Genomic DNA, 19724 nt, shown 5'->3' with positions numbered 1-19724 from the left:
ATTGAACACTGAATAACGTTGGGTCCTTTCTTCATAGTATTTCATCAGCCTGGATGTCTGGACCACCAAAATGCCAAAGAGGTAGCCACCAGCCACTAACTCCTTGCAGCTAAATGAGTCACCTCTGAGCAGCATGTTCAGTTAACTCCACGCATGTTCCTATCCAATAAAAGAAATCATCATAAAACACATTGGAAGGGAGTTAAGACCAATATTTTATATTGCAGAAATCAAAGAGCCAAGGCATGAGCAAGGAGCAACCACCAAAAGATGGCCACATTCATCGCCAGGGTCAGCTAAGGAGTGGTGGCTGAGCAGCATAGCTTCAGCACAGAATTGAAGCCTGATTTCTGCGGCGTTAAGAGAGTTCCTTCCCATCTTCAGCAAGGAGGGAGCCGCATTCGCTTGGCTCCAAGGCTGCTCTGGGAAAGATCAGTAATAAACAGCTCAGTAATCTCTGCAAGGCCTCGGGGGCTGGAGACTTTTGTATGCATGGCAGAGTTTCCCTTGCCTCGGATTCCTTATGGGACCTTAAACAGCCTTTGAAATACGACACGTTGCACCCTACTGATAAAGAAGGTTAATACTTGTGCTTCTTTTCTCACAAAAGAGGTCCCATTTTTATAATCTACTATTATTTATCTTCTGCTTGAAGCTGATAACAAATTTTTCAGGCAGGAGAAACTGAACTACCTCGTTAAAAGATGAGTTATAGGGTGTTTTCTTCCAAGAAGGCTCTGAAACAGGAATATATATATGATATGCATTTCCCTGTGGTTGACTTGTACGGAAAGCCATACAATCCACATGCTGCTCCACAGATCAGCTTCTTTAGATTTGCCTCCAGATGATTTTTATTCGCTATGAAAAGGTGATGGTGGCAAACAAACACACGGAGTTTGGCTGCAATCAGCGCGGGTTGCAGCAGGCCTGTTTGCAGGAGCCTCGGACACCAGTTGCAAAACCCAGCTCCTTAATCAGATTCTGAGCACTTCAAAGCGTTGTGAGGCTTCAAATCACAGGTTTGGGTTCAGCTCCCTGGCTTTGAAATCTGGATACACCCCAAGTGCTTGGAGGCATGCAGATTCCCAAACCATTTCTAATTTCAACGTGGAATTAAGAAAGGCTGGGATGTCTTAGAAAACACTTCAGGCTCATTCTGAATAAGGCTTTGAAAAGAAGTGAAGTGAAGAGCCCTGAAAGGCTTTTGAGTAATTGTGCTCACGTTTTCTGAGTGGATTTTCACGCGGTTGCCCTATAAAGTTACTTGATTCCCTTTCCTGCTTGAAAAACTCACAATATGCCTGAGCCATGTGAGGGATAATTACAGAGATAGAAGCAACTGATTAGATTATCCCTTCCACCCACCTGCCAGGGCAGGATTGTTCCCTACAGCATACATGGAAACCCAATATGTCCAAGGTGTTGCAACGAAGCCATCAACCCTTGTCCTGCTTCCAGAGTGCTCCTAGCAAGCACCAGACATGGGGAGAGGGAGAGCAGAAAGGAGTTTTTCTCCACGTGATATGAAAAAAAACTCACATTTTGTAATGAACATGCAATAACCTGAATGTTTTAAATCCAATAACAGGGAAATGGGTTGTTAACTATAGAATCAAAAAATCACAGAATCAGAGAAGGATTTGGGTTGGAAGGGAGCTTAAAGACCATTTAATTCCACACGTCTGCCATGGGCAGGAACAGCCCAGGCTGCTCCCAGCTCCATCCAGCCTGACTTTGGGCACTGCCAGGGCTGGGGCACCCCCAGCTCCTCTGGGCAGACTGGGCCAGGGCCTCAGCACCCTCAGAGGGAAGAATTTCCTCCTAACATCTAATCTAAATCCACCCTCTTTTAGTTTAAAGCCTTTACGCCTTGTCCTGTCACTACACTCCCTGAAAAAGTGTCCCTCTCCAATGGGAACCTCTCCTAATGTGAACATCTCCCTTCTGCACCCCTTCAGAGGCAAAAAGTGGGGCTGGAAAATGCTGAAGCTGTCCAAGATGAGATCTCCCGGAGCACAGTGAGACAGCTCTGCACCGTGACACCCTACAAGGAAGCCCCACACCCATGTTCATGACCAAAAAGAGGTCAAAGAGGGAACAAGCAGGTGGTGGAAGAATAGAAGAGAAGAGAGAAAACAAACTGAGGGACCACCACTAAAATCCCTTTTTGATTACGTTTGCTGTAAAAGACCTTAAAAATTAGCCTAGTAGGAAACAGCAGGATTTCCCCCAAAAATTTTGATGTGCACAAGGATAAAATGTTAAGACGCCTCTGGGACTTGACTTATAAAATAAAAAACCTGTTTGAGCTATTTCCATGTGAGTGTTTTACATCTTTTGGGGTAAGCATAAGCCACACTTTTTTTTTTTCCTGCCCTCTCCCACAGCAGCCTGTTTGTGTTCCTGCTCCTTGTCTCTGTCATGAGCCACTATCTGCAGCTGGAACAGAGCCACTGCATTTAAAATATATCAAATGCCCTCTCCGTGAGAGAAAAAAATGTAGAGGAAAAAAGGCATCTATGGGAAAAGGAGGAAGAAGAATAAACCCAAGACCTTGTGGAGGTTTTATACTTCTTTCCTCTAAATTCTCATTGTGGAGGTTTTATACCTCTTTCCTCTAAAACAAAGGGCTGCTGTGGCTTGTGTTACACTTGCCAATTTTGGGACACCGGGCATCTTCTCAACTGCATTGAAAATGAGTGTAACTGCACATGACCTTACAGCTCAGCCTGAGAGAGACCTACAGCTCAACACAGGTCTACCTCGCCCTCCTCCCCTCCTTCATCGTCATCTTGCACTTCCAAGGGTAAGGAGGATTTCTTGACAGGTTCCTTCTGAACGTCATCCCCTCCTGCCTTAATATCTCACTCCTCTAAATCCTCACTCAATCTCACTTCCCCTGGACCCTAGCCTGGAAGGCTCACAATCACTGCTGTCGCCCAGCTCAGGATAAACAGATGCCTGCAGTACACATTTTCCTAACCCCAAGAAAAAAATAAAAATAAAAATCATTCAAGATCTTTATGTATTTTTCATCACTAGTTGGGATAAAAAGGTGAAATCTTTTGCAAAATGAAATTAGATGAATAGGAAGTAACACCTCCCTCCCCTCTAAAAGGATTTCAGCTCATGGAAAATGTTTCATTTGGCAGATCTCTAATGAATTCGGTTTGTTTTTGACACAACCTGTTGATTTCACGCAATTCCTATAAAACCAATTTCCAAATAACCTCCCCAGTTTTTTCATTGCAAAACAGCATGTCCCAACAAAGAGGCCTTTTTCAAGACACGAATTTGTCAAAATCCATGCAAATCCACAAAAACACCACTTCCACTTCTATGACATTTTCCTTCAGAAAACAATCTCGGCACATGCAGTGCCCTACAGTCCTCAGTGACTCATAAACATCTTCATTGCTAATTACTGCTCCACCGCTGGCCTGGGAATGAACGAGCTATTGTACGGCAGTCCAGCCATTGCCCGCAGCCCTGGTGGAGGATACAAAGCTCTGACTGTCACGGCTGTGTCCAATAAGAATTAAAATGAAGACACCCAAAAAAAGGGCATGTGCATGCACCTTGCAATGTGACTGCCTGAGACTGCACCACAAAATATCACAAAGAACAAAGAAAAGAACAAAATATCACAAAGAAAAATTAAGGAACTATCCGAAGGAAGCCAAGCCAGCAGATAGCAACAATTAAGCCATCTTGATATCAGTTGTTGTATCCACTTAACAAAAATCCTGGAAATTCTGCAAAATTCTGGAAACACGATTGTTTGGCTGTCAGAGGGTCTGCTGCCCACCAGTGGAACTGATTTGTCAAAGAGGGAATTAAACAAATCATGGGAAGACACATGTACGTCTGCTTCCTGTGGAAGGGACAGCATTGTGCCCACTGGAGGTTTGGGTATGATGACCTTAAATCACCAGTGCTAATGGGATGAAGACATACCTATGCATAAACACGAGACAAAAATACCAGGATTTTTAAAAGGCAGTGGAAGAAAAATCCTAAAGATTAATCTTTGTAGGTGACAGGGATTTTTTAAGGCTGCCTGCAAGCACTGGTCCAAATTGGATTAACACTTGCCTGCTTAGGGGAACCTTCAAGTAGAGTAACACCTTATCCCATGAGCAAAGGTTGCAAAAGGGACTCAATTCAGTAAAAATAAGCTGCTAGATCATTAGACCTGCAGAGGTGAGCTGCATAAATGGCTTTCTGAGAAGATTTCAAAAGGTTTCCTTTACCTGCCAGTATAATGGAAAAGGTGTCTACAGCCCTGTCTTGGCTGCAACACCATAAAGAGCCTCAAGCATCTGTGGACCATACTGTTTGTTAAGATGTTCATTACCTGCACGCATGTGCTACCTCCACAGTTATTTACCTCTTATTCATACACGGTCCCCTCTGCCCCTTCCTTCTTTGGGGTGCAGAGTGCAGTCAGCACCCGCTGTGGAAACCCTCACCTGTCCTGGGTCCCGTGCGACCCCACTTTCTCGTTCTTCATGCAGAAATCAGGCGAGCTCTGTAGGTAAATCAGCTCTGTCTCTTTAACCGGCCTGATATCAATATCCTTTGGCACGAGGTATTTGCGTGTGCCCATGGGCCGGTGAACAACCTTGGTGGCCGACAAATACTTGTTTTTGAGGTCCAATGCAATGTCTCGCAGCTCTTGGAGGCCCTTCCAACAGGTCTTGATAGAGCATGACCCAGAAACTCCATGGCACTTACATTTCATTTCAAGAGAGGCTTTTAAGACCTGCAAAAAATGAAGGCAGGAGTTAGGAAATGCTCTTAAGTCCAAATATCCCACAACCTTGCTAATGAAGATACTTTCTTAATGGAGACTGCTATAAAAAAGGACTGCTGCTCTGATTTCTGCACATGCTAGGGCACCTACTGTGCAGAGGGAATGAAATCCCACAGCTCCGTGGTGATCTCTGTCAGCCCAGGACTGCTTTCACCAGGTGCTTTTCACACCTTTGCAGCCAGTAGACCAAAGAGTACTTTGAATTTTGATGAGATATCTACACAGGGCTGCATTTACACCCTCTAAAATTCTCAAGGAGATGAAATTCAAAGCAATCCATAAAGAGATATATAACATGCATTTCTGCCTCCTGCAGATTTAAGCATTGGGTAACAGATGTCAAGGCTTTGATGAATTCAAAGCACCCTTACCCTGCTGGCCATGGGGCCAGAAAAACGTTTTACTTCGGTACATCTCTAATTTTACGACTGTAGGAAATGGCAGGGAATGCTGCCAGGAAAGGGTGAATCCACCAGCCATGACAACGCTGTCCCAAAGGAAAATTTCCCCATTGCAATTAAAACAAAAACTCAAGGCATTGCAATAATAATAATAATAATAATAGTAATAATAAACAGACACAAAGGGAATGCAAGGAATGGTAGAGAAAAACACCCAGAGGAGGAAGGGTTGTGCTCTGCAAAGGTAAGTTCAGCCGGTAGCTACACAGAAAGCTGCCAATGAGTTCAGCATGCTCCAAATTTTATCTGCTTCAGCACCTGAGAGCAAGCAGCCCTGGAAGGATCAAGCTGTGTGGTAGGACCAGAGCTGGGAACTGCTGAAGCTTCAGTGATGGGTGCAGGGCTCACCTTTATAGACCCCCCACCCCAATTTCTCCAGCTGCACGGAGGGCAGCGGCGGGGATTTGCTCCCTGGTGCATGGCAAGCACCACGCATGGTCAGCGTTATCCCTGCGTTGGCACACCCACAGGATGCAAGCTGTTAAAAGCAGCTTCTGCCAGATATGGGAGTAATCACTAGCGAAGCAGTTTGGAAAGGAACAAATCAGCCCTCCTGGATGCAGGGATGGCTGGGAGGCAGCTGCTGCTGGACACGTCTGGCAGATGATAATCCTCCGTGCTTACACAGCACTTTGCATGTGCAACGCCCTTGGCAGAGCACTACGGGACCCGTCCCCACCACACCACGCAAGCCAGAGCCCTCCTCGGCTGCGGATAGGGTGGCAATGGGACGTCCCACCCACGGTTCTAGAGGGCTGCTGTTAGCATTCAGGGCCTCCTGAGTCCCAGCATGAGTTATATAGCCAGAGTCTTCAGCAGGCCAAAGGAGTTCAGAGCAATCTGGGAGAAACCTGCTCCTTTCGCTAGCTGATAGAGACACTGAACCTCACAGAGCGACCGACCACTACAGATGGTTGTACAAGTACAATAACTCTCGTGGATTTGTTACCTGTCTCCCTACTTCACTGTTGTGCAGATGCATCAGTTTATTGGCTTGTGATCCTGATTTTTTCATCTTCATGGGAGCATCTGAAAATTTGGACCCCATGATAAGACCATAGTTGAGGTTGTCTGCACATCCTCCCCATCGATACCCAGGTCCAGGTGTCTCACCTGGGATGGGACCACAGGAACAGCCAGGGAGGTCCCCGGTGGTGCAGGCTCTGGCAATGGTGTGACTGATGGCAGCAGCAGAAAGGGCATACACAAAGGCTGACTCCCTTGTGCCTGGAAGAGACAAGAACTCCAACTCAGCCTCCTGGGACAGCTAAACGTCTCCCCAAAAGAGACTCGCATAACCTCTGCCTCACAGAACAGCAAACACACCAACTCACTGCAGCTGAGAATTCTCATGACATCATCAGCTTGGAGAAAATCTCCCCAAAAAGCTCTTCAACTTGTGAAACAACATCCCAGCAGGGCAAGGAGGCACATGGACTCATGGAACTTGTCCATGTGGTGAGATCTGCTCTTGGAGCATGTGAGGAATCACAGAATCACAGAATGGTTGATGTTGGCAGGGACCTCTGCAGGCCACCTGGTCCAACCCCTGCTGAAGCAGGGCCACCCCAAGCAGGGTGACCAGGACCATGTCCAGATAGCTTCTGAGTATTGACAAAAAGGAAGACTCCACGACTTCTCTGGGCAGCCTGTGCTATTGCTCAGCACGGCAAAGAAGTGTTTCCTGATGGAGAAAGCCCCCCATGAATTCTCCTGCTTCCTTTTGCCCCTGTGTGCAAGGATGCCCTGACCCGTAAGGGAGCTGTCTGGGCGGCCTCAGGGGTAGCATGTGCTGTTTGAAAATCTGAGTGCCCTGAAAACAGCTCCACAGCTGTTAGCAAGTGCACCACGACTCTCCGGGAGCCAGCAATAACCAGCAGTTCTGCTGTTCACCAGCCACATGGGTTCTCCCATGACTTTTGGTGCAGGTTCAAGCCCACCAAATGCTTGCTGGACCAGCCCTTATGGGAACTATAAACCAGTGAGCCTCACCTCTGTGCCTGGGAAGATCATGGAACAGATCCTGGAACCAATGTCAAGGCACATGCAAGACAAGGAGGTGATCCTAGACAGCCAGCACGGCTTCACCAAGGGCAAATCGTGCCTGGCCGATCTGGTGGACTTCTGTGATAGAATGACTTGCATCAGTCAATGAGAGAACTGACCCATGTCATCCACCTGGACTTCTGCAAGGCCTTTAACATGGTCCCACATGACATCCTAATCTCCAAATTGGAGAGAGATGGATTTGAAGGGTGGACTATTCAGTGGATAAGGAGTTGGCTTGAAGGCCACACCCAGAGAGTGGTAGTCAACGGCTCCATGCCCAGGTAGAGGCTGGTGATGAGTGGTATACCTCAGGGATATGTCTTGGGACAGGTCCTGTTTAATATTTTATCAGTGACACAGAGAGTGGGATTGAGTGCACCCTCAGTAAATTTGCAGATGACACCAAGCTGAGTGGTGTGGTTGATAAAACAGAGAGAAGGGATGTCATCCAAGGGGACCTGGACAAGCTTGAGAAGTGGGCCCATGTGAATCTAATGAGCCAGCAGTGCACGCTTGCAGACCAGGTCAGCTGCATCCTGAGGACCGGCCAGCAGGGCAAGGGAGAGGATTGTCCCCCTGGGGGATTGTCCCCCTGGGGGATTGTCCCCCTGGGTTGTCCCCCTGGGCTCTGCTCTCAGGAGGCCCCCCCTGCAGCGCTGCGTTCAGCTCTGGGCCCAGCACAAGGACACGGAGCTGCTGGAGTGGGCCCGGAGGAGGCCGCAAGGATGCTCAGGGGCTGGAGCAGCTCTGCTGTGGGGCCAGGCTGAGAGAGCTGGGGGTGGTGCGCCTGGGGAAGAGAAGGCCCCGGGGAGAGCTGCCAGCGGCCTGCCAGGGCCTGCAGGGGGGGCAGGAAAGCTGGGGAGGGACTCTTGGTCAGGGCTGGGGGGACAGGACGAGGGGCACCGGCTGGAGCCTGGCAGGGGGAAGGCTTCGGGGAGGCCTTGGGAAGAAATTCTTCCCTCGGAGGGCGCTGAGGCCCTGGCCCAGGCTGCCCAGAGGAGCTGGGGGTGCCCCAACCCTAGTAGTGCCCAAAGCCAGGCAGGGTGGGGCTGGGGGCAGCCTGGGCTGGGGGCAGGGGGCCCTGACCATGGCAGGACATTGAAATTAGACGATCCTTAATGTCCCTTCCAACCCAAAGCAGTCTATGATTCTGTGATTCTAATGAGACCAGCAAAGCTGACTGATATCAAGCACCTTAAGAGCTGTGGGAGGCCAGGTCTTGGACTCAGGAGCTCCTGGGCCCAGCTGGCAGCACAGAGATGAATGTGGTCTCAGAGAGCAGGACAACCACACCATGTCCCCCTGGCAGCACGACCCTTCCCCAGCACACATTCACACACGCTGGCCGACTCTACTCGCTCATGTCCCTGGCTGAGCCCAGCAGTGGTGTTTACCTCTCTCTAAGTCCAGCAGGTAGTTCGGAGCCAGCTCAATGGATGAGCAGTTCCACCGCATGTCTGAGAAAGTTTTACGACAGGTCTTTATCACTTCCCGGGCCGCCTGGATGATGGTCTGCATCAGCTCCAGGTTGCTGCGGCAGAGCTGCACCTGGGAAACCACCAGGCCTTCAAGCTGCTTGCAGTGCTGGGTTTGATTCAGGGCCAAAGCCGAAGGAGTCTTGGACAGAGCTCTGAGGAGACAAACACATGCAAAAAGGCATTAAAACCCACAAAAAGTTAATCTCCAGGTCAGTATTAATTTCTCCAGTATCTCTGACACAGCAAATGTTTTGGCCTGCGTTTGTCTGATCTAATATTAGCTACCTGCAAATTATGTGTCTAGTTTAAGATGGTAAGAGAGGTGGGCAACTTTTAAAAGTGATTTATCTCAGCTAAAGTAGGTGTTGAAGATGGGTGGGAAGATTCACCCTCTAAACCTGTGCATTTCTCTCCATCATCTAGAGGAGCCTGAACAAAGCTCCTGGGGTGGATGCCAAGTTGACTAAATGCGTAAATCCTTGTGGGGAGGTTTTTCTGGTGAAGAATGAAGAGGACAGACCTCCCAACAGAGTGACAAATGACCCTTCAGTTCCACGATAACAGAAAGCTGGGTCTTCCAAGAATGTGGTATTCAGGGAAAAAAAAAAAAAAAAAAAAAAAAAGTCAGGTTGGTATTATCAGTGTTTTGCATTCAGCATCTGTCTCACACACTCTCTAAGGATTATGCTAAATGTCATGTGATTAATTATGGAGAATATCCTCTGCAAGGCCTAGGGGAAAGCCACCAAGTTCGCAAAGCAGATGCTTTCCCTTAGAGTTAACACCAAGGGCCTCCACCAATTGCGTTGCTGTTGCTCTTAGATAAGCCTGTTTCTCTAGTCTCCAAAGATTTTGTGCTGAAGCACAAGGCAAATATGTGCAAAGAGACTATCATAATTAAAACTAAGAAGGGATCTACTAAAACCGGTAGGCATATTACCATTGAAGAAACCATTAATACCCCATAGACTCCACTGGTTCTAGGGTGCAATTGCTAACATTTCACACTCCAGGTTAAAATAAATAAATTTTAAAAAATGGCGCCATGCATCAGACTATTCTGTGCTTTTCTCTCCCAAGCACCCAGAGAGATCAGCAGAAGCCTGGTGTGTAGCTCTCTTTGTATCTTTATGACCTGCTTAGGGCAGTCATAAATGTTATTCGTTCCCATAAAACAACTTTCGAGCTGGCTGCATCAGGAACTGGCATATGATCCTGGCAACACAACTGCCTTAACACATATTTCCTTCTCTCCTTGTTAAATGTGTTGCCTTTCGGTTTCATCCTAAGCCATCTTGGTTAGTTTGGCATACTAGCAGACACATTTCTGGGCATATTTCACTTTATTGCTGTAACATCCCCGTCCTTCAGAAGTTAAATGAGATGGAAATGGAGCTAAAAATGAGCCCTAACCAAGATTGGGGTTATTAGCTCTGATCTCCAGTTTTCAGGAAAACACATCTATGTTCCGCCGACTCCCTCAAGGTTGGCTTGAACCAGCTGCTGTGTATGTTGGAGCATTCCCCGGGCTGCACATAACTGCTAACCCCAACCCCTCCTTGAGTGAGCAAAAGCTCAAACCCTTGCTAGAGCTGAGCAGGGCTACGCTGACAAATTCCCAGGCGGCTGGAATCTGGCATTTCTGGCACTAGATAATCAGTGGCAAACTTGGAAGGGAAACCACCACTCTGCTAGCAATGTAAACTTATACATCATACATGTATTTAAATAGGTCTATTAAATATACAGAGAGCAGAAGTGAATTGCAAGGGAAAGAAGAGAGCTGAGGATCTAACTGTCAGAAATTTTGCCCTGTTGTTCATCTCTGTCCCTTGCTCACCAGGGACAACATTGCCTGCATGGAGGGGGTTACCTCCAGAAGGCACGTAGATGTGAATCGGTGCTGGATTGACCTGGTGGTGAGTGACAAAATATGTTGGTGATATCCTGGGTGTTCAAGGATCTCAGGCATATCACGTCTCTGAAGGCAGAGAGGCAGGAGACTTGGGACTGCAAAACTCCATAGTGTGGCCTTCATGCTAGTCCTCCAGAATCCTTCTTTAGCCCATGGAAATAAAGAGGTCCTAGGGTGTAATTAGCTATGTAATTAGCTAATGCTCATCAGAGAGCTACAGCAGGATAAGATTATAAACCCTGGAAGAGCCCTTTTTCTGCACTGGCTATAGGGGGGACCCAGGCACTGAGCTCGGATGCAGACATCTGGACTGTGTAAGCACAGGGATGGGTGAGATGAGTCCAACCCATAGCACTTGGCTCCAGAAACCTGTGAAAACTTATCCCAGAAAACCTATCAGCAACTCTCAGGAATGGGCTGAAATGCAAATCAGGCAAGAGGCCAAAGCAGCTCACCACTAATAGAGTAAGAATGATAAATACTCCAGCAGAGTGCAGCCCGAGCAGCGAAATAAGCAGGCAGGGTGAGGCAGGCTTCACAGCCTGAGCTTCAGGCGAATGGGGAATGCTCCAGGTCTCGGAGAGAGGCCAGACCATCGGGAGCAGCTCTAATCAGAGGTGCCGGTGAGGCTGCAGAGGCTTTGGGTTGTCCCACCTGGCCCTGGATGTCCCTTGAGGAGAATTCATCTGTCTGATAGATCCTGCACCACATCTGCTAGCCCTGTGTAGAGGTCTTGGGTGTATTTAAAGGACCTGGAAGCCTGTATTGATGCACCTGCCTCTCACCATTACAGACAAAGCAGGAGCAACAAAGAAAACCACCTTAGAGTGGGGATGAGAGCAGAATTCAGACTGAAGCTCACCCTGGGTGTGAAAAAGGGGAACTGTGGAGGTACAAAGAGATCGCTGTAGTACGGTGTTATTACAGAAGGCCTGAAATGGTCACCGTTGGAGAAACAGATTTGCAATGCGACAAGAGAGAAATTTGCTTTATGGAAGAGGGGAAAAGATCTGCCAGAAGGTCGGGAAAGGAAGTCGGGTGGCCCCTTCGGGAAGAATTCGGTAAATGGCAGCAGTGGCTGTTCCTTGTCGAATGAGCCGAGCTCCAGGGAGCCCGCCAAGAATAAAAAAGCACGACACAAGAAGGTGTTTTCTGAACATCTCCCAGGCCTGAACTTCATGCCTTTGCTTGTGAGAACCTATAATTGGAAACATCTCCAAGCGTCGGGAGGAAAAAGTAAAGGGTAATGGGGATGGAAAAGAAAACTCACAGTTATTGGAGTCACTTGCTGAGACCGAAAAGTGCATTTATAAATCACAGATTAGGAATGTGAGAGGCCTATTAGGTCATCTAGTCCATGCCCTGACAGCCCAGGTTTGCTCAGTCTCTGTCCTACATTCATAAATGTCTTCCCCCCATCCCCTTGTTGCTTTAAACCCTCCCCGTGGAAAGGCACCAGCCCTCCCTGCTCCCCAAATTCTGGCAACACCGTGGGGGGATATTCACCACTTGCTAAAGACATTGTTGGGGTGCCCATTTGTGGGCAGCAGAAAGGAAATTTGGTGGTGGTGGTGGGTCTCTACCCCATCTCCCCCAGCCCTGGGAGGGAAACTGGAGCCAAAGGGGCACAGGCAGCCCAAATAAAGGGGCAGAGTTAGCACAACAGCCTTTTAGTCCTCAATCTAGGGGAAAAATCCCTGATTAAAACCTTTGTTTGGACTCCCACACGTCATCCGAGAAGCAGCATAGAGGGATTTTACATCTCCTGCCCCATCCCTCATTCTCCAAATGGTGAGGACAACTGAGGGGTGGTTGTTTTTTCTTATATATATATATATATATATAAATATATACACATTTGACCCATCCCTTTAAATAAACAGGCTCCAAACCAAACATCTCCTGCTTTATATATAGCATAGCAGGGCTTTCAATTGAAGTTATGGATACTGACAGAAAACCATAAACGTAATTACAGAGGAAATATGATGCATGGATGGATCATGACTTTCGTTTACTCTTTTAATTATCTCAGGCAGTTAATAAATTCATTTGGAAACATGAATGCTCTACAGTGTTAGGTCCTCTGAGAAGTATAGACCCGGTCCTGCAGATCTGGGCTGCATGAGAAGACTATTCATAGGAGCAGCAGCTTGGGAGATGGACCTTCAGCTCTGAGCAGACATCAATGAAAGCCATATATGAGGCTTTACAAGGACAACTCTATATAGGACACTGCCCCTGGTCAGTCCAAAGGGAGAGAAATTCCTTGAATTGAGCAGTGAAGCATTGGTGCCCATTAAAATGTCCTTAGAGGGTGGAAGGATCTCCTCTCCTTCTGATGTGGGCTCTCTCTGGAGAGCATCTCCCCATCCTCCCTTGTGCCGAGGAGACTACACAGAGGCACCACTGGTGAAACCATGAACTTCTGCTCCAAATTGTCTGCTTTGCTTTCCGTGAAGGCACCCTCAATTTTACACTTATTCTTAAACCCTTCAATTTTCCAGAGATTTGGGTGAAACAAAAAGATTTAGACAAAATTGCTTCACTGTGGGGAGTGAAGTTTGTGGTAAGCTTAAATAAAGAGAGGCAGTAATTGCTCTTCTGCGTGTGCTAGACTTCATTTAAGGTTTTTAATTTGCAGAAGCCTAATTTTCTCAGGTTTTCAACTGGAAAGGGCTGGCAGGCGTGTTATGGGGTCCACATCTGAGTAGCCATAGGCAGACGGTGGCACTGCCACCAGGCCCTGCTGCTGTTTGTGCAGAACCAAGGATGCAGGGGAGCATCCTCAGTCCTGTCCTGAGGACTGCAAGTCCCAAAGTGGTTCAGCAAATAGCCAAAGCCTTCTCAAACAGAGAAATGGGATTTATATAAAGAAAGAGAGAAAGAGAGGGAGAAAGGGAGAGAGGGAGAAAGAGAAAAAGAAGGAGAGGGAGAAAAAGAGAAAGAAATAAACGAAAAGAGAGAAAAGAGATAAAGGAGAGAGAAAAGAAAGAAAAGTAGGAAAATATGTAAAAGAAGGAAAAGAAGGTAAAGAAGGAAAAGAAATAAAAGAATGAGAAAAAGAAGTGAAGAGGAAGAGGGAGAGGAGGAGGGGGAAAAAATCCCTGAAGTAAAAGCTTAAAATAAGAGTTGCTTTCAGATACGGTGCCAAATCCAGCGCTGGCAGTAGTGGGCACAAGGCCATTGACTTCCAGCCCAAGCTCGACTGAAGTCGATGCCAGCGGTGAGTTGGCTGCCCTGCCACCGGAGAAAGGCCGTGGAGCTTTGTCAAGTTTTCCCGAGCTGCCTACGGAGCGAAGAGCGAACTTCAAAGCAGCCCCCCCTCGCCCCCAGCCCGCTCCCCTCCCGCCGTCCCCGTCCTGCAGTCCTTTCACGGCAGCTCATCTAGCAGCCCCCTTGCCAGGCAGACGGCTCCTCGCTGGCGCCCGTGCCCCGCAGTCCCGGCCCCCTCCCCGGCCAAAGTAGAGAAGCAGGCGCTGCTGGGAAGGACAAAATCTTTCCATTTTCGCCCCGGCTTCTTGAAAGTGGAGGGAGCACGCTGCTGGCTCCGGGAAGGTCTTGGTGCAGCAGGCGTGCTTGAGGTCAGTGAGATGGGGGAAATGTCAGGCTCACCGCCTTTTGGTCCTGAAGGGCTATGTTTGAACCATGGGAATTGGAAATGGAGCGTGGGAGGTGCCCTCTGCCCCTCAGGAAGCACTGCTGGGCTGGGCGGGTGCCGGAGCCCTGGCACAGGCTGCCCAGAGAGGGGCTGGGGGCTCCTCCTTGGGGATCTCCAGCAGCCGCCTGGACGTGGGGCTGGGCCCCCTGCTCGGGGTGGCCCTGCTGGAGCAGGGCTGGCACCACAGGGACCCGCAGCTGCCCGACACCACCAGCCACTCCAGGATCCTATGATTTGGGCAGCTGTCACTGCTGCAAAACTCTCCTCGTTTCTGGGAAGGGTGCTCATATGGTCCAGAGGGCATGGGACATGTCCAGAAGGGACCGAGGGTCTTCCCAAAGTGGCCAAACAACACCTAATGATGGCATTCCTGGTGCCACAGCTCACTCTCACGGGCTGAATTTGCAGGAAAAGAAGGAAAACAAAGCAAACCGTGCAAAAACCCCTCACTGTGTTCACCTTATTTGCAGCCCCTCTTGCACCGAGGGTGACCCTCAACCCAGAAAGACTGTCCACCCCGTGCCTCAGCACCCAGGCGAGCAGATGCCACCCCCAGCAGGCAAAAGCGCCTTGGAAAAATCCTCTCCATGCCCCGGTGCTGCAAAATCTGCAAGCGTGCGCATCTGGCCGCGGCTCCCTCTAGTGCTCATCTGTTTTCCAGCACGCCCCGATCAAGTCGCTCCTGCAACCTGCTTGGCCAAGCCCGAGTCCCCCGGGGATGGCTAAAGGGGGTGCAAGAGGAGGTGGGGTGAGGTGATGGAGTTTCTGCGTGTTGGCCCCGAGGCATCTCACACGGAAACCGATTGCTGCTGCGATGCCAAACAAGTGCCAAGCACCGCAAGGCTCTGCGTCAAGGACGGGAGTGGGTTTGCAAAAAGCAGCGTGAAAAAAAAAATGAGACTTTGAAGCTGATACACCCTGATCAGAAAGCTCCCCAGCCCTTGTCCTGCAAATATCTGTCCATACCCTGACTTTACACCCCAGCAGCTGCTGGGGCTGGGATGGAAGAAGATGAAAAGTGAATTTTCTCCTGCAGCACGAGCAGGTTTTCGGGACGCTGAGCATCCACGCACCGCGCTGGGTGCTCGGCCGCAGCGCGCCTCTGCGGCAGGGAAGGGCACGGTGCCGATTTACAACAGCTGGGGATCTGGACCACAGAGCTCATAAAAATAAGCCAAATAAAATAAAACAAATAGCTCCATTTTATGTTCTCCCCGCTTTTACTAATTTACAGGGGATATTCGTGTTACAGGAAAGTCCTAAATGGCTGAAAAGCGTGTTTTTCTTCCCCGCCTCCCCCTGCAATTACATCACGCGCTGAATCAAAATTGAATTTCCTATCACCCTTCATATCAGTCTCTCCCTCTTCCTCCGACTTGCAGACCCGGCCCGCCAGGCTTTCTGCCCCAGCCCTCTCCAGGCCCATAAACATCTGGCAGCAACCACCTCCTTATCTTCTCCCCCCTTCATCCCCATTCCTCTTTGAAGCTCGCTTCTGGCACCGTGCCTACAACAACGTCGCGATGGGCAGAGCGCGGGGACAAGCCCGCGACCGACAACGCCTCCTCGTGCATCCTTCCCTCTTCCTACCATCCTCTCCCCTCTCCGTCCACGAGCAGAATTCCACCCGCGCTATTTCCAGGGATGGTCCCTGAGCCCCAAGGCTGGCAGCAGCCCGCGTCTGGCATCGCTGCAGCATTGGAAAGAGAGCGATGGATGGGGGGGGGGGGGAAGTTGGCTGGTGGCTCCGTAGGAAAACAAGGGTGGGGAAGGGAGGAGAACGAAAAATAAGCACTGCCACATTTCTTTGTGAAATCCCAGCTGGCAGCGTCCCCGTTGCACGAGGCGCCCTGGGATGGGGAGCGCAGCTCTCTGCCAGGTTACAAACAGGTGCGAGGGGAGCCCGGCGGCGCATCTGGATGTGGTTCGTGCTTCGAATGCCGCTTTAATCCCAGCTTTCATCTTCCCTCCTCACTTTTCAACAGGGGGGATGTGTCTGATGGGAAGGGGAGGAGTGGCAGCCTCAGCGTCTTTCCCCCTCCGACTGCTGCCCCATCCCCAAAAGGAGCCCTCGCAGCTTCACCGCTTACTGGCTGGAAGGATGCTTTCACCAGAAAATAGCTTTACAGACCCAGCCCTGCCTCGCAGGCTTTGGAGGAGATGCCCACCCTATGCAAGGTGCTGGCTAGGAGCAAAGCTGAGAGCCGAAATGCCCGAGGAAGCTGGCAGAAAGAAGTAGCTGGGCTGTGTGGGGTGGCTGTAGTGGCTGCTACGGGGTGTAAAGGTGGTGAAAAACAAACCAGATCCTGGCTCCCCTCTGCTTCCAAGGTGGTCCTTAGAGTATGGACTAAGTACAGTGTCTGCACATGAATGGTTTCCTAAAGTAGGAAACCTTTCCTCCTACCTGACCATGTTCATTTAAACACCCTATAGAGGGCTTCACCCCAGTTCTCCTTATGCATGTAAGCGGGGTGTGTGTGATCTCAGCCAGCTCCCCGAAGCCCATGTCATCCCCAGAGGGCATCTCCTGATGTTCTTGTTGGATTTCTATCACTGGGCTGGGTGAGGAGCCACCTAGAAGGTCCTCTCCCCGGCTGCAGGCAGGGCAGCAAAACCACTGCCTCCAAGACGCTGAAGTTGCAGGTGTCCAAATTTAGAAGAGAGAAACCCCAACTTTATGAAAGCTGACATGGGGAGGGCCTCGCGCGGCAAAGATTGGGGCAGTAAAATGGGAATTAGACACAGCACGGGGTCTGTGGTGGAAGGAGGAACACGGTAAGAAACTTTTGTCCTAATTTCACTGCTCTCCCCAAGATCCTCACCTAGACACGCTATCCCATGCACGACAGACCCTCATTCTTCCAAAGGCGTCACATTTTAGCGTGCCTTCACTGGAAGGTGCTCAGTTGAGGTTCGCTCACATCCCACTATTTGCTCTGCGCGCAGCTTCAGACCAGAGCAAAAAGGACGGATTGCTCCTCGGGACGGGAAGCCAGATGGGTGCTGGAGGGGTTTGTTTGTTTATGTTGCAGTAAGCAACTAATTGATTGCTTGCTTAAGCAAAGAAATGAGATAGCGATGTTTTCACTTTGTTTGCAGTAACACTACCTCCGAGGAAACTCGATCCAGACTTGACCACGCTCCCGGGTATTCCTTCACCCTCCTCTCCCCCCACCCCTCCCCGCTTTGTTTTTAACACCCATCACCAAACCCAAAGGTTAAAAGGTCCACAAAGAAAACATGTTATCTGTCAAGCATCCCCTATGGCTGCAGATAGGCGGCATTATCTCAGCTGCCCTCCCTCCTGCTCTCAGCTCCTACTCAGCACGACCAGCGGTCCCGGTGGGAGGCTTTCCCAGCGTGACAGGAGCTGAGGCTAGGAACTTCATTAAGTGGCTGATGCGAGCATTCAAGTGCCTGCCTTCTTTTGGGAGCAGTGAGGAGAAGGAAAAGCAACCCCAAACCATGCATCTTTTGGAAAGATTGGGACTTATTGTTAGCACGAACCCCCAGTACACACCCTTGCAATCAATGAATGCCAGATAAATGCAGCGCTCTCTGCTCTTTAAATGGCTTTACAGCCTGCCTCGAGCAGCACCGAGGGCTGCAAACCCGGGTAACAGAGCAGCAAGGACTACTTCTAAAAACACTGAGACATAGCCAGGTACTTACATCCATTTTATCCCAGAGCAAATCCCCGTCTGCAGAACCAAAGACAGAAAACCAGCTAACAAAAACTGCGGGCTCGGCTTCATTTTCCCCCACCGTCTCCCACTTTCAGAAGGAAATCAGCTTCTCCGAGGGAAAAAAAAAAGGGGAGTCTTGCGAATTTTCTGCGCGGCGTATTTCCTTCAGTGCGGGTCTCGCCCCTGCTTGGAGATGCACAACCTGAAAGGAGAGACAGAGAGCACGGGCTCTGGTTAGCTCGGAAGCTTAGCGAGTCACCGCTAAAGAGGGATCTATTATCCAAATTGCAAAGGAGTGGTTTATGAATCACGGAGAAGTTTGGATTATCCCCTCCGAGTCCCCTCCCTCGCCAAGCCTTGATACAACCTTGCGAGTCAACAGACAGACAAAACGTATGGCTTGAATTACACCGAGTTATGGTCTGATTGTGTGTTTCCATTTAACCCTGCGTATGGCAAGGCTTCGTGCGCTGTTTCACTTTTTTTTCCCCCCCCTCTCCAAAAGGTTTCAAGTGCTCGTGAATAAGAAGAAGAAGAAAAAAAAAAAGATAAATCTTTTAGGTGAGCCTGAATCTTCAGCTCTTCATTTCTCCCTTCCTTCTCTCCGGAGTGTTTTTCCCCCTTTTTTTCTGCAGAGGAGACGAATTAGAAAAACTGCACTTCCCCGTTAACGCAGGTGCCCGTGCCCTGCAGATGTTTCGGGCTGATCTGTTACAACAAAATGTGTTTTGCTCTTTCCCTTCTGCTTTCCTTCTCACCTCATTAACTCTGCCTCTCACTTCTTCCAAGTCCTCGGGCACCTGGAGCTGCGGCTTGGTAAACATGCAACCCCACTGCCGCCTCTGGGGAGCAGCCAGGAGGAGACAAAAGCCCTCCCCAAATCCCCCCCACCTTTTCCTTCTTCACCCCAAACAAATAAACAAACCAGGTGTGGGACTCAAACTCTTAGAGGGGTCCTCTCTGTCTCCGGGGCACGCCTTGCTTTGGCAGCGGCATTAATAGCAGTAAATGGGTTTCCCTTCACTTATCCTCTTCAGACACCGCTCCGGGCTGTTCTTTGTGGTCTTTGCGGTGGTTTCCCAACGTGAAGCCCACCCCATGAGCAAGCCGAGAGTAAAACAAGCAGGAAAACCTGCCTGCCACATTGCACCCCCACCAGGGGCTCCCCAGCATCCCCAAGCTGTGTCCGGGTCTCCCCCGACACCCCTCGGCAGGGATTTGGGATGGGATGGGGAATGTCTGGAGCCATCAGCATCACTTTGGGAACCCTTTTGCCACCTCTTAGCCTGGGGAAAACACAACCCACCTGAACCCCAGCTCCAAATTTGTCCCTTTCTGCCTTGATGCCCCCTTCGGGGAGCAACTGGGGAGCAGGGAAAGGAATATTCCTGGGTGTTTTCTCTGCCATCTGCAGTGTGTTTTTCCATTCAGGCTGCTCTTGGGCTATCACAACCCCAGCGCCTGGTGGAAAGGGTTACCAGAGAAGTGCTGTTATTACAAAGGATTTTAATAACCTCTAGGGGCAAGTTCCCGGCTCCCTTGAAGTCCAAGAGAGAACTCAGCTGACTACAAGGGAGGTGGGATTTCAGCGCCACGGGCTGTTTTTCTTTAATGCCCGCTCGGGTTTGGGGTCGAGGTGTCCCTTGATGTGCTCC

General features: G+C 49.6%; 1 protein-coding gene across 4 annotated transcripts in view; it reads right to left on the bottom strand.

Annotated features, from left to right (window-relative positions):
* Positions 1-19724, bottom strand: part of WNT11 (Wnt family member 11) — a 28240-nt gene that overhangs the window by 6382 nt on the left and 2134 nt on the right. For 2 of the 4 annotated variants that reach the window (XM_035330619.1, XM_035330609.1), the window contains exons 2-5: positions 18056-18271; positions 8724-8959; positions 6230-6507; positions 4476-4768 (exon numbers count right to left, since the gene is read on the bottom strand). In XM_035330619.1, coding sequence (XP_035186510.1) covers positions 4476-4768; positions 6230-6507; positions 8724-8959; positions 18056-18138 — 890 coding nt within the window. In that variant the 5' untranslated portion in view covers positions 18139-18271. Of the gene's footprint in view, positions 1-4475; positions 4769-6229; positions 6508-8723; positions 8960-18055; positions 18272-18436; positions 18897-19724 lie in introns of those variants that run through there. The other 2 variants (XM_035330632.1, XM_035330628.1) reach the window with 2 other exon arrangements.

This window comes from Oxyura jamaicensis, chromosome 1 (assembly GCF_011077185.1).
Source record: "Oxyura jamaicensis isolate SHBP4307 breed ruddy duck chromosome 1, BPBGC_Ojam_1.0, whole genome shotgun sequence".
Classification (NCBI taxonomy): domain Eukaryota; kingdom Metazoa; phylum Chordata; class Aves; order Anseriformes; family Anatidae; genus Oxyura; species Oxyura jamaicensis.
Note: the sequence above shows the minus strand (reverse complement) of the source record. Positions and strands in the feature narration are given on the sequence as shown.